Below are 27,866 nucleotides of genomic sequence, written 5' to 3'. Positions count from 1 at the left end.
TTAATATGGCTCCTGTTTTACATTGAACTTTAATGATGATTTGCTTTGTTACTTAAGCAGAATCTGCAGTTGAGGGATGCTGAGAGGTTTAGAGAGTGAATTCAATGTTCAATGTCTCAGTAGCTAAAAGCCTGTCCACCGGTGGTGAAATGAATCAAAAATAAGGGATGCACAAGAAACCGGAATTGGGGAAATTTAAAAATGTTGGCGATTTTAGGATTGGAAGAGATTTCAGATAAGGTGGTATGAGAGACCAGTACCCAACATTGCAGTTATTAGGCAGACTCATTCACGGATAGAAGTTATATTGCATGTTATGTATTTATCTCAATGCGAGTTTGAACAAAGATTTATCCACAGTTTTATAAGGGACCATTGTAATGATACGAAAAAGCAGCAATAATGTAGCTGTTTCATATCAGTTCATTAGTGTGCGCAACATTGAACAAAGCAAGTTATTTTATCAGACTCTGGTATGTGTGCTTGAGCAGTCAGTACATCTCAAAACAAGCTTTGATATTTTCTAAGGAGAAAGTCTCAGTTTTGATAGGTTACCCTTGAATAAGGCATGACTTTGTGCTGTGCTATGCAATGTCAGGAGAGTCAGGAATTCCACAGATTTATAGCAGGAAGTTGTTGGAGGCTGGATCGTTGAGAAATAGAGATTTTTTAATCCGTAAGGGACTGGAGGGTTGTGGAGAAAAGGCAGCAGAGTGGAGTTGAGAATCATCAGGTCAGCTATGATCTCATTGAATAGTGGAGCAGGGCTGAATGGCCTACATTTCCTCCTAGATCTTGAGGTTTTATGATTAGATTAGATTAGATTACTTACAGTGTAGAAACAGGCCCTTCGGCCCAACAAGTCCACACCAACCCTCCGAAGAGCAACCCACCCAGACCCATTCCCCTACATTTACCCCTTCACCTAACACTACGGGCAATTTAGCATGGCCAATTCACCTAACCTGCACATCTTTGGACTGTGGGAGGAAATAGGAGCACCCGGAGGAAACCCACACAGACACGGGGAGAATGTGCAAACTCCACACAGACAGTTGTCCGAGGCAGGAATTGAACCCGGGTCCCTGGTGCTGTGAGGCAGCAGTGCTAACCACTGTGCCACCGTGCCGCCCCTTATGTTTACGACATTGGCGTTTGTGCGGAATGATGATGGTTTAAACTGTTTATGTTCTGACCTATTTACAATTGCTATTTAGTAAGATTCTTTCATCACATCCCCGCACCTGAAGGATGTTAAATCATGCAATAAAACACAAGCATATTTCATCCTCACTAATGGACTGTCCCCTCTTTATAACTGAAATTGAGTGCATTTCCCATTGCTTTGGATAATGCATTGGAGTCCATTGGTGGTGTTCTGTAGGTAATATGTGGGGACCTGCAGGTTTTGAGCTTTGCTTGCTCCAGCTACCAATGGAGGTGTGCACTATATGTGTGACCTTAACCATTGGCAGAAATCCATGCATTGCAAAGTTATTTTGTTTTGTCTTTTTGATCGCTGACAGAGCTGTGTGGTTATTCTTACTAGGCAGAGATGTACAAGTTGGCTGGCTGTCTTCACAAAGAGAGAAGGCCGAGGGATGATTAGATTAGATTATTTAGATTAGATTAAATTACTTAGTGTGGAAACAGGCCCTTCGGCCCAACAAGCCCACACCGACCCACCAAGACCCATTCCCCTACATTTACCTAACACTATGGGCAATTTAGCATGGACAATCCACCTAACCTGCACGTTTTTGGATTGTGGGAGGAAACCGGAGCACCCGGAGGAAACCCACGCAGACACGGAGAGAATGTGCAAACTCCACACAGAGAGTCGCCTGAGGAGGGAATTGAACCCGGGTCTCTGGCACTGTGAGGCAGCAGTGCTAACCACCGTGCCGCCCACTGCCACCGTGAAATTGTTTAAAATGATGAAATGTTTTGATGGAGTGAACACACAGAGGAGGCTTCCACTTGCAGGAGAGGGAAAAGCTATGGGCCATCAACAGAAGATAGCAAACAAGAAATCCAGTAGGGAATTCAGAAGAAACTCCTTTATCGAGAGAGTGGTGAGAATGTGGAACCTGCCAAAGGTAGATTAGTAGGGCCATTCAGCTCCTTCAGCCTGCTTGGCCATTCAGTAATAATGTGGAGGTGCCAGTGTGGGACTGCGGTAGACAAGGTCAGAAGTCACACAACACCAGATTATAGTCCAAAAGGTTTATTTGAAATCGCAAGCTTTCAGAACACCGTTCCTTCACCGAATGAAGGATTAGTGCTCCAAAAGCTTATGATTTCAAATAAACCTGTTGGACTATAATCTGGTGTCGTGTGACCTTGGAAAACTCTGTTTGCTTGCCTTGGGCCCATAACCTTTGATACTCTTGCTTAATAAAAAATTGTATATCTCAGATTTAAATTTAATGATTTAGTTAGCATAGACTACCATTTGAGGAACAGCATTCCAAATCTCCACTAGTGTTTGCATGTAGAAGTGCTTTCTAACATCTCTCCTGCATAGCCTGGCCCTAATTCTTAGAATGTGCTCTATCATAGCGAATGGTTGAGGCTGATAGTACAGATGCATTTAAGGGGAAGCTGGATAAAGACGTGAGGAAATTAGTGGTTATCTTGGAAGAGGAAGGATGGGAGGAGCCTCCCACACAACATAACACTGGCACGTACCATTTGGACTGAACTGTCTGTGGTATGATTGATCTATAGTTATGTGCAACACTGTTGTAGCGTATTGACTGTACACTCATCGTCATGGACAGTCGCGTTCCCAGTTTGTATTTAATCATAATACATCTATTGTTGAGTGTAACCAATGAATGTTCTTTACTAATTTAAGTCTTTATGCAAGTTGTACACCTAGTGTAGCACTTAAGAAAAGATTTGTCCTCATTTTGTTCTTTACAAGAATAGGTAGATCAATGTTGAAAAGGTTAAATTTCTTTTAAATAAAACTCATTTGCATGCTGGATAGGTAAAAATCAAGAAGTCGTGTTCAAGCACCATAATGGGATATAGAGTCAGACCTTAGTTTTGCCTGGGTACGACACCAGCAACTGGGACTTGGTGTGCTCATTTTTGCCTCTAATGTCAACTGCTGGTGAACTTTGAGGGCAAATTCCGAGTATTGCACTGTAGCGACAATCATAAAATTTTTAATTTGTGTCTGGTTTTGCCATAGTATCTGGAAATGTGAACAGATTTCTGCCGGGAGCTCCCAAGCAATTCCCACTTTCTCCTACAGTTTGAAGCAGTGATGGCTGAATTGTTAAAAAGCTGCTTTTGCAGTATAATGAATATTGACTAACATACTAACTGGATATTGAACATGTCAACTAACTACAGAAATGCTTTCTTTACACTTGTCATAAAGGCTGACTTCGTTTAAATAGTGATTTAGAAGTCAAACAAAGTGACAGGCAGCCCCATAGAATTTAAAAATGTTTTAGATATGCACACGTGTCAAATTAACCTGCAATTAAAATGTAATGCAGCATTGTGACGGTGGAAGGAACCTGTCCAAGCATGTATTTATGCAAATACTGACTTGGATTTCATGCCCAACATCTCTCGCACTTTACTGATCAGCTTCTCCTTGTGATTATTACAGATTGGAGAAAAATAAAGGTGGGGGGGGGCAGTGTTGGAGTTTCTGGGAAAAGGAACTCACCCATTCTGAGAATGTGTTGGTAATATATTGATTGAAGTTAAAACTCCAGGCTCTGTTCCCTTCCAAGAAACCTTTATTGTTTCATGAGTTATAGCCTTGTAGATAGGGCACACTAGTTAGAAGCCTTTATTTACACAGGAAATTCAATGTGTGGGATAGGGCTGTTTTATGAGGAATGCAGCGTGGACCACATGAGTCAGCTTTTACGACATGAGTTTTCCTCTGACTAGTCATCTCATGCCTGAAGTCAGCCAGATGGGATGGGTGCCAGTGGCACCTTGCTGTCAGTATGGTTCTGTGGGGGCTGTCGTTCAGTAAGCCCCTGAATTGTACTGGATGGCTACCTACAGTTTTGTGGTTGGCAGCAGGAATTTTGTAGATCATTAATACCTCAAGGGAGAGAAAGAAGGAGCTTCCACAGGTATAATAGGAATGATTGATGGGCAAACCGAAATGCTTTACAAAATAGACAAACAGGAGTCTCGAGGAACGCAGTTTTGAAATTTTAATCACTGCTGCAATGTAGGGATACGTTTGGTGCCACTACCTTTCACATATATCAGTGTGTCCCATCTACAAGATGCAAGGTTCCTTCAACAGCACCTGCCAAATCTCTGACTTCTACCATAAGTGCAGCAGGAAAATGCAAACTTCACCACTTTACAAGTTCCTCTCCAAGCCACTCAGCATCCTGACTAGGAATGTTTTCGCTATTCTTTCACTGTTGCAGGATAAGAATTCTGGCATCCTTTCCCTGTCAGCATTGTGCCATGCACCTTTCCCCCAATGGACTACAGCATTTCAAGATGGCAGCTTACCTTCACCACCTCAGGGGTAATAAAGGATGGGCAGTAGATAGCCAGAGATATCTACTTCCCATTAACTAATAAATTAAATAAAACATAAAACACTTCCAGTCTAACTGAGTAGGTTTCAGGATGTTTTTAGATTGTGTGAACCTTCTCTCCCCCTTTGCATTAAATGTAGATCAAACTTTGCTTCAATATGAATGCTCCTCACCAATAACTTCTATATGTTCCACCTGGATTGCTCTTATGGTATTTCTGAGCGAGGTCTCAAACTTTAAATCCAATTATGATTGGATCTTCTGTGTGTAGTCTTGTGTTCTGTTTAGTGGTATCTGGTTAGGTGCCTGACAGTTTGAAAGTTCCTTTCCACTGCCAACTGTCATGGTTTGGATTGGCATGCCTCTCCACAAAGTAAATAAACCCACCCCAATCACCTAATACTCCATATAAATGAATTAATTTGGAAGGATTATGGTTTTGTGCAAGGAAATTCGCATCTCTCAAACTTCAATGAGTGTTTTGAGGATGTAACCAAGACAACTGATGAGGGCAGAGCAGTAAAAACTGTTTACATGGACTTTAGTAAAGCTTTTAGAGTCATAGAGATGTACAGCATGGAAACAGACCCTTCGTCTGACCCGTCCATGCCAACCAGATATCCCAACCCAATCTAGTCCCACCTGCCAGCACCCAGCCCATATCCTTCCAAACCCTTCCTATTCATCTACCTATCCAGATGCCTTTTAAATGTTGCAGTTGTACTAGCCTCCACCACTTCCTCTGGCAGCTCATTCCACACACGTGCCACCTTCTGTGTGAAAAAGTTGCCCTTAGATCCCTTTTATATCTTTCCCCTCTCACCCTAAACATATGCCCTCTAGTACTGGATTCCGCCACCCCAGGGAAAAGACTTTGTCTATTTATCCTATCCATGCCCCTCATAATTTTGTAAACCTCTATCAGGTCACCCCTCAACCTCCGACACTCCAGGGAAAACAGCCCCAGCCTGTTCAGCCTCTCCCTGTAGCTCAAATCCTCCAACCCTGGTAACATCCTTGTAAATCTTTTCTGAACCCTTTCAAGTTTCACACCATCTTTCCAATAGGAAGGAGACCAGAATTGCACTCAATATTCCAACAGTGGCCTAACCAATGTCCTGTACAGCCGCAAGATGACCTCCCAACTCCTGTACTCAATACTCTGACCAATAAAGGAAAGCATACCAAACGCCTCCTTCACTATCCTATCTACCTGCGACTCTACTTTCAAGGGAGCTATGAACCTGCACTCCAAGGTCTTTTTGTTCAGCAACACACCCTAGGACCTTACCATTAAGTGTATAAGTCCTGCTATGATTTGCTTTCCCAAAATGCAGCATCTTGCATTTATCTGAATTAAACTCCATCTGCCACTTCTCAGCCCATTGGCCCATCTGATCAAGATACCGTTGTAATCTGAGGTAATCTTCTTCGTTGTCGGCTACACCTCCAATTTTTATGTTATCTGCAAACTTACTGACTGTACCTCTTATGCTCACATCCAAATAATTTATATAAATGCTTTAGAAGAAGTGGACCCATCACCGATCCTTGTGGCACTCCACTGGTCACAGGCCTCCAGTCTGAAAAACAACCCTCCACCACCACCCTCTGTCTTTTATCTTTGAGCCAGTTCTGTATCCAAATGGCTAGTTCTCTTTATATTCCATGAGATCTAACCTTGTTCTGCATGTTAGACTAATTAGTAAAGTTAAATCTCATGGGGTTCAGGGTGAGCTTGACAGTTGGGTACAAAATTGGCTTAATGGCAGGAGACAGAGTGATGGTGGATTGTTTTTGGGACTGGAGTCCTGTGATCAGTGGTGTTCCATCGGGATCAGTGCTGGGTCCACTCTACCATGTCCTTTTTATAAATGATTTTGATCAAAATATAGAAAGCATGATTATTAAATTTATGATAATACTAAGATAGGTTTTGGGCATAAGAAGGGCTTATGCCCCAAGCGTCGATTCTCCTGCTCCTTGGATGCTGCCTGACCTGCTGTGCTTTTCCAGCAACACATTTTTTAGATAGGTGGTATTGTTGACAGTGAAGAAGGTTATCTAAGAATACAAAGAGATCTTGATCAATTGAGTCAATAGATTGTAGAGTTTAATTTGGCGAGCTATTACATTTTGGTAAAACAAACAAATATAATTAAAAGTTGGGCCTTGAATAGTATTGTAGAGCAGAGCTTCAGGTGCAAAATTCTTTGAAGTTTGCATCTCAAGTACATAAGGTGATTTGTTTTCAATGCTCAGACCTTTGATTAGAGGAGTTGGGATGTTTTGTTAAGGTTGTACAGGACATAGATGAGGCCTCTTCTGAAGTATTGTGTCCAGTTCTGGTCTCCCTGTTATAGGAACGATATTGTTAAACTGGAGACTGGTCAGACAGATTAGCCAGGATGTGCCAGGAATGGAGGGTTTGAATTATAAAGAGAGGCTGGGACTTTTTTTCACTGGAGCTTAGGTTGAGGGGTGACCTTATAGAGGTTTATAAAATCATGAGGGGTATAGATGAGATGAATGGAAGGTGGCCTTTCCCTAGTGAGGGGGGCGGGGGGTGGTTTCAAGACAAGGCAGTACACTTTTAAGGCGAGAAGTGAAAGATTTTACAAAAGACATGAGGGGCTTTTTTTTTACATAGAGAGTGATCCATGTGTGGAATGAACTTCCAGAGAAAGTGGTGGATGTGGGTACGATTACATTAAAAAGACAATTAAGGAAGGACATGAGTAAGAAATGTTTGGTGGGATACGGGCCAAGTTGGGTAAACATATGGATGAAAATAGAACAGTTTTGGATAGATAGGCTTCAGATTGATTCCACAGGTAGGCGCAACACTGAGGGCTGAAGGGCCTGTACTGTGCTGTAATGTTCTATGTTCTAAGTGCAGGCTGGTGGGACTAGTTTACTTTGGGATTATGGTCGGCACAGACTGGTTGGTCCAAAGATTCTGTTCCCAAGCAGCATAACTCTATGACTAAAACGTGTTACTAAATAGAACATTCGTTTGGACTCAGTATTGACTAAACTGGCTCACATGCTAACTTTCTGTGACTGAGCAGAAAATGACAGATGATGAATTTCCCCTTTTCTTCACGGAAGCAGTTACTGTTGTTGTTTGTGGCTGTGTCAGCTGAATGATCTCACAGTCACTTGACCAGTCCTCAAACAGTCCTAATAGTTATAATTTTAGTGAAGTGATGAATCAGTGAAGTGATGAATCACTGAAGTGTGACAGGGAAAGTCTTTCTTTAGAAAGTGCTTGTCTGTAAAGATTCCTTCACTATCTAAATTGGCTTGGATTTCTTTCGATGTAGACTATCTGTCATTGTCCCAACTGCTTATGAGACCCCTTGATTCACTTTACCTGATGTTTCTAAATCTACGACTCTTGGTATCACCGAATCCTACGGAAATGGAGATGAACTGCAGATGGCCTTGAAACAACTGGAAGCATCGCACTCATCTTGTTCATGGATCAATTTTACTTTCATCAAAAAAACTGCAGAAAAGAGAGAACTCAGCTTAATCCATTAAGAAACCGCTTCTGGATAGCAGCCTTAGCCCACTAACAATATCCTGGGTATTATCATCGACCGGAAACTCAACTGGATCAGCCATGTAAATACTATCGCTGCAAATGCAGGCCAGAGGCTGGGAAACCTGCAGCAAGTAATTCACCATCTGACACCCCAAAGTCTATCCACCATCTACAAGGCACAAGTCAGGAGTGTGATAGAATACTCCAGAAGTTGAATAGGCTACGGCTGTTTTCCCTGGAGTGTCAGAGGCTGAGGAGTGATCTTATAGAGGTTTACAAAATCATGAGGCGCATGGGTAGGATAAATAGACATAGTCTTTTCCCTGGGGTGGGAGAGTCCAGAACGAGAGGACATAGGTTTAGGGTGAGAGGGGAAAGATATAAAAGGGACCTAAGGGGCAACGTTTTCACACAGAAGGTGGCACGTGTATGGAATGAACTGCAGAGGAAGTGGTGGAGGTTGGTACAATTGCAACATTTAAAAGGCATTTGGGTGGATATATGAATAGGAAGGGTTTGGAGGAATATGGGCCGGGTGCTGGCAGGTGGGACTAGATTGGGTTGGGATATCTGTTCAGCATGGACAGGCTGTACATCTCTATGACTCTATGACTCCCCTCTTGCCTGGATGGGTGCAGCTCCGACAACACTCAAGCTTGACACCATCCCAGCTATAGCAACCCATTTAATTGGCACAACATCCACAAGCATCCACTCCTTCCACCACTCATGTTCATTAGCAGTTGAGTACACCATCTACAAGCCATATTGCAGAAATTCATCAATGATCCTTTGACAGCATCTTTCAAACCCATGACCACTAACATCTAGAAGGACAAGGGTAGCAGATACATGGGAATGCCACCACCTGCAAGTTTTTTTCCCAAGCCACTCACCACTCTGACTCCTATCAACATTCCTGTCACCACTGACATCCTGTCAGTGGGTCAAAATCCTGGGACTCTCTCTCTGATGGCATTGTGGGTCTAACCACACTGAATGGACTGCAGCAGTTCAAAAAGGCAGCTCACCACCATCTTCTGCAAGGCACATAGGGGCAGGTAATGAAAGCTGACCCAGCCAGCAACATTCACATGCCATGAGAGAATTTTAAACATGTAGAAAGAAAAAATTGGGGCACATTGAATGGCTACACATCACATGAACATTTGTCAGTCTTTCTGTTTGTCGCTCACTTCAGCTGGGAGTCAGATCCTCAACGATGAGTGCTGGTGGGTTGTTCAGGTCATTGATGACTTTCTGCATGGCCTTTGTGCACATGTACATGATTTTAAGCAGAGGCCACTAGTTAGCTAAAAAGGCCAGGAGCTCTGACCATTACATTAACCCCTGATCCATATTCCATGACCCTACATCTAATTATTCAATGTACAGGACATTGGTTAGGCCACTTTTGGAATACTACATGCAATTCTGGTCTCCCTGCTACTGGAAAGGGTACAGAAAAGATTTACAAGGATGTTGCCAGGGTTGGAGGGTTTGAGCTTTAGGGAGAGACTGAATAAGCTGGGGCTGTTTTCCCTGGAGCTCAGAGATGACCTTATAGAGGTTCATAAAATCATGAGGGGCATGGATAGGATAAATAGCCAAGGCTTGTTTTCCTGGAAGAGTGGAGTCCAAAACTAGAATAGGTTTAAGTTGAGAGAGGAAAGATGTAAAAGGAAACTAGAGGCAACTTTTTCACACAGAGGGTGGTACGTGTATAGAATGAGCTGCCAGAGGCAGTAGTGGAGGCTGGTACAGTTACACCATTTAGGAGGCATTAGGATAGGTACATGAATAGGAAGGGTTTAGAGAGATTAGGCCAAATGCTTGCAGATGGGACTAGATCAGGTTAGGATATCTGGTCAGCATGGAACGGGTTGAATCAAAAGGTCTGTTTCTGTGCTGTCTATGACTCTATTCAATCCTAGCCAATGTCCCATGCACACCTAGGATTGTACTGTTCAGTGAATTCAAAGTGACAAAACTCCCGGGCTGTCATTCGACTGTTATTGAGATGTGGGAATCAGTTACTAAGCGTTTTTAGTCAAGTACATGCTTCCCCGGTATGAAATTAATTTTGGGAAATTAATTTTTGGGGAATATGCATATTAGGAATCTTGTGTGCAGCGGTCACGTCCCTCCTTCTTTATTCACTCCCTGAGTTCCACAGCCATGATTGGTGGGAATCAGTGGTCTGCACAGTGGAGCATCCCTGAAATGTATCTTCATTATAAAGGAACAGGGGCACAGTGGTTAAGGTTCTGGAGTAATAATGCAGAGACCTGGACATGAGTTCAAATTCTATCACATGAGCTGGTGAAATTAAATTCAATTAATTATATAAATGTAAAACTAGTCTCAGTAATGGTGACCATAAAATGATTGGATTGGATTTTTTAAAAAAATCATTTTGTTCTCTAATATTCCTTTTTTAAGGGCAGGTAATCTGTCATCCTTACTTGGTCTGGCCTACATATGACTCCAGGCTTTCAGTCATATGGTTGACTCTTAACTACACTGTTGGATGACATAGCAAGCAATTCAATTGAGCAATGGACAATAAATGCCGATCTTTGACCCTTCTGGCACCGTGGTAGTGTCCCTAGGTATGAACTAAGAGGTACAGGTCAAATCCGAGCTCTTCAAGAGGTGTGTAATAACATCTCTGAACAAGTTGTTTAGAAAATACTTAAACTAGCCACATTTATCTGAACAGGTTGATTAATTACTGGTGTTAGGATTGTTATGGCACAGTCGTAGTGTCGCTACCTCTGGTCCAGCAGGTCCAGGTTCAAGCCCAACTTATTGCAGATATGTATAATGTCATCTCTGAACAGGTTGATGAGACAATGTAAAAATACAATGAATGCTAGTTTTAGAAATTCCTGTGGTACAGTGATAGTGTCCCTACCTCTGAGCCAAAAGCCTTGGGTTCAAGTTCCTCCTGCTCCAGAGGAGTATAATAACATCTGTGCATAGGTTGATTTTTAAAAAAGTCTAAATGTTGGCTTTGCCAGTGATGCTCACATTCTGCCAATGAATTTTACAAAGACTTCTTTGGAGTTAGCAATTTTTGAGAACACTTTGGAATATATTCTAGGAAGTTCTCTTTTCAAAAACATGATCATTCTTCATTCATAACACAGCTTTGAAAAAGCAGGGTTTTGTGTCCCCAGCACTAAACATGCTCGCTGAGATCTTGCAGCCATTCAGCCCATCCAGTCTGCACTGCCATTCAATCATGGCTGATACATTTCTCATCCCCTTTCTCCCCCGTAACCCTTGATCCCTTTGATACTCAAGAACCTATCTAACTCCGTCTTAAATATACTCAATGACCTGGCCTCCACAGCCTTCTGTGGCAATGAATTCCATAGACTCACCACTCTGGCTGAAGAAGTTTTTCCTTATCTCAGTTCTAGAAGTCTTCCCTTTACTCTAAGGCTGTGCTCTCGTGTCCTAGTCTCGCCTACCAATGGAGACATCTTCCCAATATCTACTCTGTCCAGGCCATTCAGTATTCTGTATGTTCCAGTTAGATCCTTCTAAACTCCATTGAGTATAGACCCAGGACCCTGAAACATTCCTCATATATTAAGTTGTTCATTTCTGGGATCATTCTCATGAACCTCCTCTGAACACACTCCAGGGCCAGTTCATCCTTCCTGAGATATGGCGTCCAAAACTGGGCACAATACCCCAAATGTGGTCTGACTAGAGCCTTATAGAGCCTCAGTAGTACATCCCTGCTTTCATATTCAAGTCCTCTCAGAATAAATGCCGTCATTGCATTTGCCTTCCTAACTACAGACTCAACCTGCCAGTTTACCTTGAGAAAATCCTGGACTAGAACTCCCAAGTCTCTTTTCACTTCAGACTTCTGAATTTTCTCCCCATTTAGAAAATAGTCCATGCCTCTGTTCTTCCTACCAAAATACATGACCTCACACTTACCCACTTTGTACTCTGTCTGCCACTTTATCCAGTCTCCAAAGCTGTTCAAATCCTTCTGCAGCCTTTCTGCCTCCTCAATTGTCAGCAAACTTAGGCAGAATGCACAGTTGCTTCATCTAATAACAAAGAGGATTGATGATGGCGGAGCAGTAGACAGGATCTTTATGGACTTAAGAAAGGCGTTCCTCATGGGAGACTATTTAGCCAGGTGCGATCTCATGGAACACAGGGAGAACTGGCCATTTGAAGATCGAAGACAGAGGGTGGTGGTGGAGGGTTGTTTTTCAGACTGGAGGCCTGTGACCAGTGGAGTGCCACAAGGATCGGTGCTGGGTCCACTACTTTCCATCATTTATATAAATTATTTGGATGTGAACATAGGAGGCAGAGTTAGTAAGTTTACAGATGACACAAAACCCTGCTTTTTCAAAGCTGTGTTATGAATGGGGTTGCAGTGGACAGCAAGGAAGGTTACTTCAGAGTACAACGGGATCTTGATCAGATTGGCCAATGGGCTGAGGAATGGTAAATGGAGTTTAATTTAGATAAATGTGATGTGCTGCATTTTGGAAAAGCAAATCAGAGCGGGACTTATACACTTATGGTAAGGTCCTAGGGAGTGTTGCTGAACAAAGAGACCTTGGAGTGCAGGTTCATAGCTCCTTGAAAGTTGAGTCGCAGGTAGATAGGATAGTGAAGGAGGCGTTTGGTATGCTTTTTCTTTCCTGGTTAGAGCATTAAGTGTAGATGTTGGACGGTCATGTTGCGTCTGTACAGGATGTTGGTTTGGCCGCTGTTGGAATATTGCGTGCAATTCTGGTCTTCCTATTAGAAAGATGTTGTGAAACTTGAAAGGGTTCAGAAAAGATTTACAAGGGTGTTGCCAGCTATAGGGAGAGGCTGAATAGGCTGGGGCTGTTTTCCCTGGAGCGTTGGAGGCTGAGGAGTGACCTTATAGAGGTTTATAAAATCATTAGAGGCATGGACAGGATAAATTGACAAGTATTTTTCCAGGGGTAGGGGATGCAGAACTAGAGGTCATAGGTTTAGGGTGAGAGGGGAAAGATATAAAAGAGACCGAAGGGACAACTTTTCGCACACAGGTTGTGTGTGTAAGGGATGAGCTGTCAGAGGAAATGATGGCGGCAGGTACAATTACAGCATTTAATAGGCATTTGGATGAATATATGAATAGGGAGGGTTTAGGGAGATATGGGCCAAGTGCTGGCAAATGGTACTAGACTACGTTCGGATAGCTGGTCATCATGGGCGAGTTGGACTGAAGGGTCTGTTTCCGTGCTGTGTATCTCTATGACTTAATGCCTCTATGACTCTCGATCGTTAATGTATAAAGTGAAAAGTTATGGTCCCAACACTGAGCCTTGCGCAACACACAACTGCCATCCTGAGAAGGACTCTTTTCTCCTCACCCTCTGCTTTCTACTAGACAGCCAAGCTTCTATCCATGCTAGCACCTTGCATCTGACACCATGGGCCCTTACCTTCAGTACCCTCCTGTGTGGCACCTTCTCAAAAGTCTTCTTGAAGTCCAAATAGATAACATCCATTGACTCTCCTTGGTTTAACCTGGTCATTACTTCCTCAAAGAATTCTAGCAGATTTGTCAGGCATGACCTCCCCTTGATGAAACCCTGCTGACTTTGCCCTATTTTACCATGCACTTGGAAGTATTCAGAAATCTCATCCTTCACAATGGATTTCAGGATCTAACCCACAACTGTGGTTAGGCTAATTGGTCTGTAATTCTCCATGTTTTGCATTACTCCATTTTTAAACAGAGATGTCACATTAGCAATTTTCCAGTTCTCTGGGACCCTCCCTGAATCTATGATTCCTGAAAGATCATCACTAATGCCTCCACTGTCTGAACACTAGGGTGTAGTCCATCTGCTCCAGGTTTATTTATCCATTTTCAGGCCTTTCAGTTTTCTAGCACCTTCTCCTTTGTGATGTCCACCATACTCAATCCTGCCCCCTCTCTCTCCTGAATTTTTGGTATTTACTTGAGTCTTTTACCATGAAGACTGATACAAAGTAATTATTCAGTTCCTCATGGTACTGGGAGGATGAAGCAACCATGGCTGACTAGGGAAGTCAAGGTTAGCAGAAGAGGAAAAGAGAAAGCATATAATGTGGCGAAAGGCAGTGGCAAACCAGAAGATTGGGAATCTTACAAATGCCAACAGAGGGCCCACATTTCCTTGTTTCCCACTACTATCTCTCCAGCGTCATTTTCAATGTTCACCTTTGCCCTTTCTATATCGAAAGAAACTCTTACAATCTTCCTTTTTATTACTGGATAGCTTACCCTCATATTTAATCTTCTCCCTGCTTATTTCGTTTTTTTATATCCTGTGTTGGTCTTTGTAAACTTCCCAATCCTCTGGTTTCCCACTGCCCTTCACCACATTGTAAGCTTTCTCTTTTGCTTTTATGCTAACCCTGACTTCCCTAGTCAGCCATGGTTGCCTCATCCTCCCTATACTGTGCTTCTTTTCCCTTGGGATGAATCTCTGCTGTGTCTCCTGAATTACTCCCAGAAACTCTTGCCAATTCTTGGCTGTTTGTCTCAATGCAAGAATGATGTTACCAGGGCTGCCCTGTGAATATTTGGGTAGCATGTTTTTTTTTGTGACAGGCACATGTGGTGGCAGTGATGCAGCCCTGGAACACTGTGTCTGCTCTCACTGTGGGCCACCTAACAATGCCACTGATCATAGAATAGAATCGTAGAATCCCTACCGTGTGGAACCAGGCCATTCGGCCCATTGAGTCCACATCGAGCCTCCGAAGGGTATCCCGTCCTGACCTAACCATACCCTATCCCTGTACCTCTGAAATCCCCAAGCTAATCCAACTAACCTAGACATATGGGCGGCACGGTGGCTCAGTGGTTAGCACTGCTGCCTCACAGTGCCAGGGACCCGGGTGTGATTCCAGCCTCGGGCAAACTGTCTGTGTGGAGTTTGCACATTCTCCTTGTGTCTGCGTGGGTTTCCTCCGGGTGCTCCGGTTTCCTCCCACGGTCCAAAGATGTGCAGGTTAGGTGAATTGGCCATGCTAGATTGCCCGTAGCAGAGGGAAATGGGTTACTCTTTGGAGGGTTGGTGTGGACTTGTTGGGCCGAAGGGCCTGTTTCCACACTGTAGGGAATCTAATCTAATCCCTGAATACCATGACCAACTTTTCATGGTCAATCCACCCTAACCTGCACATCTATGGACTGTGAGAGAAAACCATGTGCACCCAGAGGAAACTCACGGAGACATGTGAAGACTGTACAAACTCCACACAGACATTTGCCCGAGGCTAGAATTGAATCCAGCTCCCTGGTGCTATGATGCAGCAGTGCTAACCACTGAGCCACCGTACCACCCAAAGTGTTGCCAATAAGAAATCCCAACTAGTGGAATGAGAAAGAGAGAGAGTTGGTAGGCTGTTCATGTGACTGGAGGTTGTTTCCAGTGGCATATGACAGGAGCCAATGCTGGGACCCCTACTGTTTGTGATATATAAAAACAATATAGAACTAAATGTGTATATGTGTGCATTGGTCTGGTGGGGAGGAGGAGGAGGAGGAGGAGGAGGAGGAGGAGGAGGAGGAGATGGTGGTGGTGGTAAGTGTGTTTGCAAATGACATGAAGATTGGCCGTGTGGTTTACAGAGAGGAAGAAGATCTTAGGTTACAGGAGGACTGGTCAGGTGGAATTGAATTCTGTAACGTGCAGTGATGCACATAGCAAGAAGTAATAAGAAAAGTGAGTGCACAAGGAAGCTCCGAGAGCTTGGAGGACATGTTTGTAGATCCCAGAAGCTGGCACCACAAGTTAATACAGTAGTTGAAAAAACAAATGGGACACTTGCCTTTTTCAGTCGAGGTACAGATTATAAGAGTAGGGAGGAAGTGATGATGCTGTATAGAACTTTGGTTTGGCCACTGTAGTGTGTGCAGTTCTTGTCACTGCACTATATCAGGAAGGACGTGTTTGTACTGGAGGGGGAGCAGAAGGGATTCACCAGGATATTGCCTTGGATGGATAAGTTCCTTTACCACCACACTCTGTCTCCAACCACAAAGCCACCTTTGCATCCAATTTGCCAAATTACCCTGTAACACTGGATCCCAACTTCATGATAGGTCTCACATCTAGGACCCTGTCAAAGACTCTACCGAAATCTATATAAACTACATCAACTTCACGACACTCTCACCCACACGCCTGACCAGCTTTGCTTTAGAGCAGAACGCTAAATCAGCCTTTAAAATAATGTTTGCCTCTCTCAGGCTGATCTGGTCTTTTGAAGTAGTGATTGATGCCTAGTTTTGATGCTGACAATGTTTGTAGAATGTCCTGTTTGTAAATAATTTTTAAATTAACCTAGCCATTTTATGGTTCTGGACTTCTTGCTTCAAGTTGCCTTCAGTAAAATGCCGAGTGTTGTCCTGAGGAGCCAGCTCCATCTGCTGTTCTTTAATAAATTTGCTGCAGAGGGTTAGATTTTCATTGGCATTTCACAGCAGTACTCTGGGTGTGAAAATTCCTTGATATCATTTCTGGGAAATTGCTGAATTCCATTCAATAAGGCTTCCCTCTGCGGTTGAGATTGGAGAAAAAAGATTGCGTTTAGACAACTCTTAGTACAAAGTTGTTTGTTTTTCTTTGCATTTTCAAAGTACCCGGGAGCTATCCCTACAGAGGTGACTGCTAGCATATCAGCATATTAATAGGTTCTTCGCTTTTACTGTTTTATCCTCTTACACAATCAAGAATAGAAACCCTGACCCATCTTGAGTCAACCCATAATACTTCTGTCTCAGAGCATCAATTTCCTGCAGTGTTCCCTATTTAAATAAAGGAAATTCTGATCACACTTAAAAAAAATAAAATCAACTTCGCTGTTTCTCTCCACAAACACAGATTGAATCGTTCAGTGTCTCCAACAATTTTATTTAGAATCCCTACAGTGTGGACACAAGCCATTCAGCCCATCAAGTCCACACTGAGCCTCCGAAGAGCTTCCCACCCGGACCCAACCCCATTCCTGTAACTCTGCATTTCCCACGGCTAATCCACCTAGCCTGCACATCCCTGAACACTATGGGTAAAAGTGAGGACTGCAGATGCTGGAGATCAGAGCTAAAAAATGTGTTGCTGGAAAAGCGCAGCAGGTCAGGCAGCATCAAAGGAGAAGGAGAATCGACGTTTCAGGCATAAGCCCCTGAAGAAGGGCTTATGCCTGAAATGTCGATTCTCCTGCTCCTTTGATGCTGCCTGACCTGCTGCGCTTTTCCAGCAACACATTTTTCAGCCCTGAACACTATGGGACAACTTAGCATAGCCGATCCACCTGCCCTGCACATATTTGGACTGTGGGGGGGAAACCGGAGCACCCGGAGGAAACCCACACAGACACGGGGAGAATGTGCCACACAGACAGTCACCCGAGGGTGGAATTGAACCAGGTTCCTGGCCCTGTGAGGCAGCAGTGCTAACTACTAAGCCACCGTGTCGATCCATGTATTTGCACCTTTTTGTTAATAAACAACAGACTTTATTCATGTTTAACTTTTATAACAAAATGAGGACATGCTCAAAAATATCCTGTGCTTGTCTTGATGAGCATACATTATTCTAGAGAACAGCAAATGGGAGATATTTTGCAGTGAAGAAGCTAAACAGTAGATTTATTAAAAATAGTATCCTCGTCCTGTAGTTTTATTTCTGTGTTTGTGCAATGCAATTCAAAAGGCCCTGGTTTACATGAGCACGGTTTTCATTCTTTATATTTTTTCTGATTACAGGTTGCTCTTCTGGACGCTGACATGTGTGGTCCATCCATTCCAAAAATAATGGGAGTGGAAGGTGAACAAGTAAGAGAGGAGTTCCTCAATTGTTGAGGGATTGAATATTCTTTTGTGAACATTGGACTAAATGGAAGCTTTTCAAAATTCTAATTGGCTAGGGTGACTACTATATCTGCTATCAGATGTGAACAAGACTGAGGAGATAACTGAGTATGTCTCCACAATGCCCTAGAAAGCCAATCAGGAGATGGTGGCATAGTGTAATGTCACCAGACTTGTAATCCCTGGGGAAATTAAACTCTAATAATAAAATCTAGAACTGAAAGTTAGGCTCAGCCATGAAGCTATTGTTGATTGTTGTAAAACCCCATCCAGTTCACTAGTGATCTTTCCAGACAAGCACGTTATACTGTCCTGAACTACGCTGTGATCATTATACTGTACTGAAACACGCTGTGATCACTATATTAATTTGGGGGATTGTGTAGGTTAGGTTGATCTTAGATTAAGATAAATGCTCAGCACAACATCATGGGCTGAAGGGCCTGTACTGTGCTGTACTGTTCTATTTCTATGTTCTCTGTTCAAAAAGGATATCTGCCACCCTTTTCCAGCTTGCACGACAGGAGACTCCAGGTCCACAGCAATGTGATTGGTTCTTAACTGCACCGGGAATAAGCTAGAAATGGCAGTTTGGGATGGGCAAAACAGTGCTGCTCTAACCAACGATGCCATATCTCATAACATTTTGGCTGTGGTTCTCGAGTCCTATGTTAACCAGAATTTAGAGTCACATATAAGCCAGACTGGATAAAAGATTGCCTTCCTTAAAGGACATTAGTATGGGTATCCAGATGGGTTTTAATGGCAAACCAACAGAACTACGGCTGCTTGAATCAGAAACAAAAAGTGAAGTTGCTGGAACAGCTCAGCAAGTCTGGCAGTTTCTGTGGAGAGAAATTAGAGCTAACGTTTCGGGTCAGAACTGATTTCTCTCCACAGATGCTGCCAGACCTGCTGAGCTTTATCAGCAATTTCTGTTTATGTTTAATGGCAACCCAGTGGTTTCACCATTAACGATGCTAGCTTTCCAAATTTGTTCAATCAACTAAATTTCTTGGTTGCCATGATGGATTTGCTAGCTCAGTTGTAAACCATTTCCTTGTATCACTTCACACAACTCAGTGCAACACAGTGCACAGTGTCACATATGGAAGACACTTTTTTTAAAAAGTGAAAGTTTATTGTGAATGTCAACAGGGGTGTAGTCTGACAGTACAACATCTGGCTTTCTGTGGTATCTCCTTTTTATTTCTGTTCAGATTGTTGGTTGTGCAGCCTGGCACGGTGACAGTCATTAATGATATACCAAGATCCAATTCAGAATGTTTGTCACTAAACATGGCCCATCTATTGGAGCACTGTTTGTATCCACTTAGTGAGTGGTCCCCTGACATTCTATGGACTTTCCTGAAGAAGGGCCTGTGCCCGAAACGTCGAATCTCCTGTTCCCTGGATGCTGCCTGACCTGCTGTGCTGTTCCAGCAATAAAGTTTCAAATTCTATGGACTTAACCAAACCCATAGTCATTATTAACAAAATCAACTCTTAGTGGAGGGGGAATGAAGTCAAAAGTTCAGCAGAGCCATAGGCAACTTATTAAAACTTAATCCAAATCTTTCATTATAGATTGGATCTGTTTACAATCCCTCACTGAGTTCATCCAATTCTCAAATCCTTGTGATTAGTAAATCAAGTCATTTTTATAATCGATACTTTCAGGTTATTTTGTAAGCAGCATACACTTGTACTAATAAAATAACTGTGAATTGGAGATTCATAGTATCATGGCTTTCCCCTTTCAGAGAGAGAATTCATGCAGGGATCAGAGGAAACTGCTCATTGTGTCCATGGGAAAGTTCTTCATTCTTCCTGCAGGACAGAATGAACCCCATAACACACGATTGCAGCATCGTTAAGTATAACATAGTGATTAAAGTATAGTACAGTGTGTTATAGTAATCATAGTATCATTCAGTCTAGCATAGTGTGTTTAGCGTAGTTCAGTATAGCATAATGATCACAACATAGTTCAATACACTATAAAGATTGCAGGCCAGTTCAGTGTGGTATAGTTATTACTGTGTAGTTCAGTATTGTAAAGTGATCACAGCTTATTTCAGCACAGTATATGGATCAGTGTATTCCAGTACAGTACAATGATCACAGCGTATTTCAGTACAGTATAGTGATCACATCATCGTTCAGTACAGTGTAGTGATCACAGCGTAGTTCAACAGTGTATAGTTATCACAGCGTATTTCAGTACAGTATAATGAACACAGCGTATTTTGATACAGTATACCTATCACAGTGTATTTTGGTACAGTATACTGATCACAGCGTAGTACACTACAACATAGTGATCACAGCGTGTTTCAATACTATATAGTGATCACAGCGTATTTCAATACTGTATAGTGATCACAGCGTATTTCAATACTGTATAGTGATCACAGCGTAGTTCAGTACAGTATAACTATCACAGCATAGATCAGTACAGTATAATGATCGCAGTGTATTTCAGTACAGTATAGTGATCACAGCGTAGTTCAGTACAGTATAGTGATCACAGCGTAGTTCAGTACAGTATAACGATCAGTGTATTTCAGTACAGTATAGTGATCTGTGTAGTTCAATACAGTATAACGATTGCAGTGTAGTTCAGTACATTATAGTGATCACAGCGTAGTTCAGCACAGTATAACGATCATAACGTAGTTCAGTACAGTATAACGATCGCAGCTTAGTTCAGTACAGTATAGTGATCACAGCATATTTCAGTACAGTATAGTGATCACAGCATATTTCAGTACAGTATAACAATCACCGCGTAGTTCAGTATAGTATAACGATCACAGCATAGTTCAGTACAGTGATCACAGCGTAATTGAGTACAGTATAACAATCACAGCGTAGTGCAGTACAGTATAACGATCGCAGCTTAGTTCAGTACAGTATAGTGATCACAGCGTATTTCAGTACAGTTTGGTGATCACAGGGTAGTCCACTACGTATAACGATCATAGCGTATTTCAGTACAGTATATAGATTGCAGCGTAGTTCAGTACAGTATAGAGATCACAGCGTAGTTCAGTACAGTATAACGATCACAGTGTAGTTGAGTATAGTATAACGATCATAGCGTAGTACAGTACAGTGATCACAGTGTATTTCAGTACAGTAGTGATCACAGCGTATTTCAGTACAGTATAATGATCGCAGTGTATTTCAGTACAGTATAGTGATCACAGTGTAGTTCAGTACAGTATAACGATCGCAGCTTTGTATAGTATAACGATCACAGTGTATTTCAGTACAGTATAGAGATCAGTGTTGTTCAATCCAGTATAACGATCGCAGCATAGTTCAGTACATTATAGTGATCACAGCGTAGTTCAGTTCAGTATAACAATTGCAGCTTAGTTCAGTACAGTGTAGTGATCACAGCGTAGTTCAGTACAGTATAACGATCATAGCGTATTTCAGTACAGTGTAACTCACAGCGTAGTTCAGTACAGTAGTGATCACAGTGTATTTCAGTACAGTATAACGATCGCAGCGTAGTTCAGTACAGTATAACGATCATAGCGTAGTTCAGTACAGTATGACGATCACAGTGTATTTCAGTACAGTACACTATAATGATCGAAGTGTAGTTCAGTACATTATACTGATCGCACCGTAGTTCAGTACAGTATAGTGATCGCAGTGTATTTCCATACAGTTTCACGATCACAGTGTATTTCAGTACAGTATAGTGATCATAGCGTATATCAGTACAGTATAGTGATCACAGCGTAGTTCAGTATAGTATAGTGATCACAGCGTAGTTCAGTACAGTATAGTGATCACAGTGTGGTTCAATACAGTATAACGATCACAGTGTATTTCAGTAATGTATAGTGATCAGTGTAGTTCAATCCAGTATAATGATCGCAGCGTAGTTCAGTACATTATAGTGATCACTGCGTAGTTCAGTACAGTATAGTGATCACAGCGTAGTTCAGTATAGCATAGTGATCACAGCGTAGTTCAGTACAGTATAACGATCACAGCGTAGTTGAGTACAGTATAGTGATCACAGCGTAGTTCAGTATAGTATAGTGATCACGGTGTAGTTCAGTACAGTATAACGATCATAGCGTAGTTCAGTACAGTATAACGATCACAGTGTATTGCAGTACAGTATAGTGATCAGTGCAGCTCAATCCTGTATTATGATCGCAGCGTAGTTCAGTACTTTATAGTGATCACAGCGTAGTTCAGTACAGTATAACGATCGCTGCTTAGTTCAGTACAGTATGACGATCGCAGCTTAGTTCAGTACAGTATAGTTATCGCAGTGTATTTCAGTACACTATAACGATCATACAGTAGTTCAGTACAATATAACGATCACAGCTTAGTTCAGTACAGTATCGAGATCGCAGCATAGTTCAGTACAGTATACCAATTGCAGCATTTTTCAGTACAGTATAGTGATCACAGCATATTTCAGTACACTATAACGATCACAGCATAGTTCAGTACAGTATAACGATCACAGCGTGTTTCAGTACACTATAACGATCACTGTGTAGTTCGGTACAGTATAACGATCGCAGTTTAGTTCAGTACAGTATAACGATCGCAGTGTATTTCAGTAAAGTATAATGATCACAGCGTAGTTCAGTACAGTATAACGATCACAGCGTAGTTTAGTATAGTATAACGATCACAGTGTATTTCAGTACATTATAGTGATCGCAGCATAGTTCAGTACAGTATAGTGATCACAGCGTAGTTCATTACAGTATGGTGATCATGGCGTAGTTTAGTACAGTATAGTGATCACAGCATATTTCAGTACAGTATAACGATCGCAGCGTAGTTCAGTACAGTATAGTGATCACAGCGTAGTTCATTACAGTATAGTGATCACAGCGTAGTTCAGTACAGTATAGTGATCACAGTATATTTCAGTACAATATAGTGATCACAGCACATTTCAGTACACTACAACGATCACAGCATAGTTCAGTACAGTATAACGATCACAGCGTGTTTCAGTATAGTATAACAATCACAGTGTAGTCCATTACAGTACAACGTTCACAGCGTAGTTCAGTACAGTATAACGATCACAGCGTGTTTCAGTATAGTATAATGATCACAGTGTATTTCAGTACAGTATTACAATCACGCTTAGTTCAATACAGTATAGTGTATTTCAGTACAGTATAGTGATCACAGCGTAGTTCATTACAGTATAGTGATCAAGCATATTTCACTACAGTATAGTGATCACTGTATTTCAGTACAGTATAACGATCATAGCGTAGTTCAGTACAGTATAACGATCACAGCGTAGTTCAGTACAGTATAAAGATCACAGCGTGTTTCAGTACAGTATAATGATCACAGTGTATTTCTGTACAGTATAATGATCAGTGTGTTTCAGTACAGTATAACGATCATAGCGTAGTTCATCACAGTATAGTGATCGCAGCGTAGTTCAGTATAATATAACAATCACATCGTAGTTCAGTACAGTATAGTAATCGTAGCGTAGTTCAGTACAGTATAGTGATCACAGCGTATTTCATTACAGTATAGTGATCACAGCGTAGTTTAGTACAGTATAGTGATCACAGCATATTTCAGTACAGTATAACGATCACAGTGTAGTTCAGTACAGAATAACCATTGCAGTGTATTTCAGTACAGTATAACAATCACCGCGTAGTTAAGTACAGTATAACGATCACAGCGTGTTTCCGTACAGTATAACGATCAGTGTATTTCAGTACAGTATAACGATCACGCATAGTTCAGTACAGTATACTGATCGCAGTGTATTTTAGTACAGTATAACGATCACGCATAGTTCAGTGCAGTGTATTTCAGTACAGTATAGTGATCACAGCGTAGTTCATTACAGTATAGTGATCGCAGCATAGTTCAGTACAGTATAGAGATCACAGCGTAGTTCAGTACAGTACAACGATCACAGCGTATTTCAGTTCAGTACAGTATGATCACAGCGTAGTTCAGTACAGTATAGTGATCGCAGCGTATTTTATTAGTGTTGTGATTGCAGCGTAGTTCAGTACAATATAATGATCACAGCGTAGTTCAGTACAGTATAATGATCACAGCGTATTTCAATACAGTAAAACGATCGCAGCGTATTTCAGTACAGTATAACGATCGCAGCGTAGTTCAGTATAGCATGACGATCGCAGTTTAGTTCAGTACAGTATAGTGATCACAGCATAGTTCAATACAGTGATCACAGCGTTGTTCAGTACAGTATAACGTTCGCAGCATATTTCAGTACAGTATAGTGATAGCAGCATAGTTCAGTACAGTATAGTGATTGCAGTGTATTTCAGTACAGTATAACGATCACAGCGTAGTTCAGTATAGTATAACGATCACATCGTAGTTCAGTACAGTATAGAGATCGTAGCGTAGTTCAGTACAGTATAACGATCACAGCGTGTTTCCGTACAGTATAACGATCACAGTGTATTTCAGTACAGTATAACGATCACGCGTAGTTCAGTACAGTATACTGATCGCAGTGTATTTCAGTACAGTATAGTGATCACAGCGTAGTTCATTACAGTATAGTGATCACAGCGTAGTTCAGTACAGCATAGTGATCACAGCATAGTTCAGTACAGTATAACGATCGCAGCTCAGTTCTGTACAGTATAGTGATCACAGCGTAGTTCAGTACAGTATAACGATCGCTGCTTAGTTCAGTACAGTATGACGATCGCAGCTTAGTTCAGTACAGTATAGTGATCGCAGTGTATTTCATTACAGTATAATGATCATACAGTAGTTCAGTACAGTATAATGATCGCAGCTTAGTTCACTACAGTATAGTGATCGCAGCTTATTTCTGTACAGTATAACGATCAAGCATGTTTCAGTACAGTGTAGTGATCACAGTGTATTTCAGTACAGTATAACGATCACAGCGTAGTTCAGTACAGTATAACGATCACAATGTGTTTCAGTACAGTATAATGATCAGTGTATTTCAGTACAGTATAACAATCATAGTGTAGTTTATTACAGTATAGTGATCGCAGCGTAGTTCAGTATAATATAACGATCACATCGTAGTTCAGTACAGTATAGTGATCTTAGCGTAGTTCAGTACAGTATAGTGATCACAGCATATTTCATTACAGTATAGTGATCACAGCGTAGTTTAGTACAGTATAGTGATCACAGCATATTTCAGTACAATATAACGATCACAGCATAGTTCAGTACAGTATAACGATCACAGCGTGTTTCCGTACAGTATAACGATCTCAGTGTATTTCAGTACAGTATAACGATCACGCGTAGTTCAGTACAGTATACTGATCGCAGTGTATTTCAGTACAGTATAGTGATCACAGCGTAGTTCGGTACAGTATAGTGATCGCAGCATAGTTCAGTACAGTACAGAGATCACAGCGTAGTTCAGTACAGTACAACAATCGCAGCGTATTTCAGTACAGTATGATCACAGCGTAGTTCAGTACAATATAATGATCACACCGTAGTTCAGTACAGTATAATGATCACAGCGTATTTCAATACAGTATAACGATCGCAGCGTATTTCAGTACAGTATAACGATCGCAGCATAGTTCAGTATGCTATGACGATCGCAGCGTATTTCAGTACAGTATAGTGATGGCAGCATAGTTCAGTACAGTATAGTGATTGCAGTGTATTTCAGTTCAGTATAACGATCACATCGTAGTTCAGTACAGTATAGCGATCGTAGCGTAGTTCAGTACATTATAGAGATCATAGCATAGTTCAGTACAGTATAGTGATCACAGCGTACTTTAGTACTGTATAGTGATCACAGCATATTTCAGTACAGTATAACGATCACAGCATAGTTCAGTACAGTATAACGATCACAGCGTGTTTCCGTACAGTATAACAATCAGTGTATTTCAGTACAGTATAATGACCACGCGTAGTTCAGTACAGTATACTGATCGCAGTGTATTTCAGTACAGTATAGTGATCACAGCGTAGTTCATTACAGTATAGTGATCACAGCGTAGTTCAGTACAGTATAACAATCACGCATAGTTCAATACAGTATAGTGATCGCAGTGTATTTCAGTACAGCATAGTGATCACAGCATAGTTCAGTACAGTATAACGATCGCAGCTCAGTTCTGTACAGTATAGTGATCACAGTGTATTTCATTACACTATAATGATCATACAGTAGTTCAGTACAGTATAATGATCGCAGCTTAGTTCACTACAGTATAGTGATCACAGCGTAGTTCAGTACAGTATAACGATCACATTGTAGTTCAGTGCAGTATAACAATTGCAGCGTATTTCTGTACAGTATAGTGATCGCAGCTTATTTCTGTACAGTATAACGATCAAGCATGTTTCAGTACAGTATAATGATCACAGTGTATTTCAGTACAGTATAACGACCATAGCGTAGTTCAGGACAGTATAACGATCACAGCGTAGTTCAGTACAGTATAACGATCACAGCGTGTTTCAGTACAGTATAATGATCACAGTATATTTCAATACAGTATAACGATCATAGCGTAGTTCATTACAGTATAGTGATCGCAGCGTAGTTCAGTATAATATAACGATCACATCATAGTTCAGTACAGTATAGTGATCTTAGCGTAGTTCAGTACAGTATAGTGATCACAGCGTATTTCATTCCAGTATAGTGATCACAGCGTATTTCATTACAGTATAGTGATCACAGCGTAGTTTAGTACAGTATAGTGATCACAGCATATTTAAGTACAATATAACGATCACAGCATAGTTCAGTACAGTATAACGATCACAGCGTGTTTCAGTACAGTATAACAATCAGTGTAGTTCAGTACAGTATAACGATTGCAGTGTATTTCAGTACAGTATAACAATCACCGCATAGTTCAGTACAGTATAACGATCACAGCGTGTTTCCGTACAGTATAACGATCTCAGTGTATTTCAATACAGTATAACGATCACGCGTAGTTCAGTACAGTATACTGATCGCAGTGTATTTCAGTACAGTATAGTGATCACAGCATAGTTCAGTACAGTATAGAGATCACAGCGTAGTTCAGTACAGTACAACGATCACAGCGTATTTCAGTTCAGTACAGTATGATCACAGCGTAGTTCAGTACAGTATAGTGATCGCAGCGTATTTTAGTACAGTGTTGTGATCTCAGCGTAGTTCAGTACAATATAATCACACCATAGTTCAGTACAGTATAACGATCACAGCGTGTTTCAGTACAGTATAACGATCACGCGTGGTTCAGTACAGTATACTGATCGCAGTGTATTTCAGTACAGTATAGTGATCACAGCGTAGTTCATTACAGTATAGTGATCACAGCGTAGTTCAGTACAGTATAACAATCACGCGTAGTTCAATACAGTATAGTGATCGCAGTGTATTTCAGTACAGTATAGTGATCACAGCATAGTTCAGTATAGTATAACGATCGCAGCTCAGTTCTGTACAGTATAGTGATCACAGCGTAGTTCAGTACAGTATAACGATCGCTGCTTAGTTCAGTACAGTATGACGATCGCAGCTTAGTTCAGTACAGTATAGTGATCGCAGTGTATTTCATTACAGTATAATGATCATACAGTAGTTCAGTACAGTATAATGATCGCAGCTTAGTTCACTACAGTATAGTGATCACAGCGTAGTTCAGTACAGTATAACGATCACATCGTAGTTCAGTGCAGTATAACAATTGCAGCGTATTTCTGTACAGTATAGTGATCGCAGCTTATTTCTGTACAGTATAACGATCAAGCATGTTTTAGTGCAGTGTAGTGATCACAGTGTATTTCAGTACAGTATAACGATCATGGCGTAGTTCAGTACAGTATAACGATCACAGCGTAGTTCAGTACAGTA

The 27,866-nt window shown here is 41.5% G+C and overlaps 1 protein-coding gene across 2 annotated transcripts in view; it reads left to right on the top strand.

Moving 5' to 3' along the window:
* Nucleotides 1-27,866, top strand: part of nubp1 (nucleotide binding protein 1 (MinD homolog, E. coli)) — a 104,762-nt gene that overhangs the window by 28,454 nt on the left and 48,442 nt on the right. For both annotated transcript variants that reach the window (XM_043712013.2, XM_043712012.2), the window contains exon 4: nt 17,873-17,941. In XM_043712013.2, the coding sequence (XP_043567948.1) occupies nt 17,873-17,941 (69 nt within the window). The remainder of the gene's footprint in view (nt 1-17,872; nt 17,942-27,866) is intronic.

Source organism: Chiloscyllium plagiosum, unplaced genomic scaffold (assembly GCF_037043375.1).
Source record: "Chiloscyllium plagiosum isolate Xiang-an unplaced genomic scaffold, Cpla_swu_hap1 HiC_scaffold_20, whole genome shotgun sequence".
Classification (NCBI taxonomy): domain Eukaryota; kingdom Metazoa; phylum Chordata; class Chondrichthyes; order Orectolobiformes; family Hemiscylliidae; genus Chiloscyllium; species Chiloscyllium plagiosum.
The sequence above is the reverse complement of the archived record's forward strand: the minus strand, read 5'-3'. Positions and strand labels throughout refer to the sequence as shown.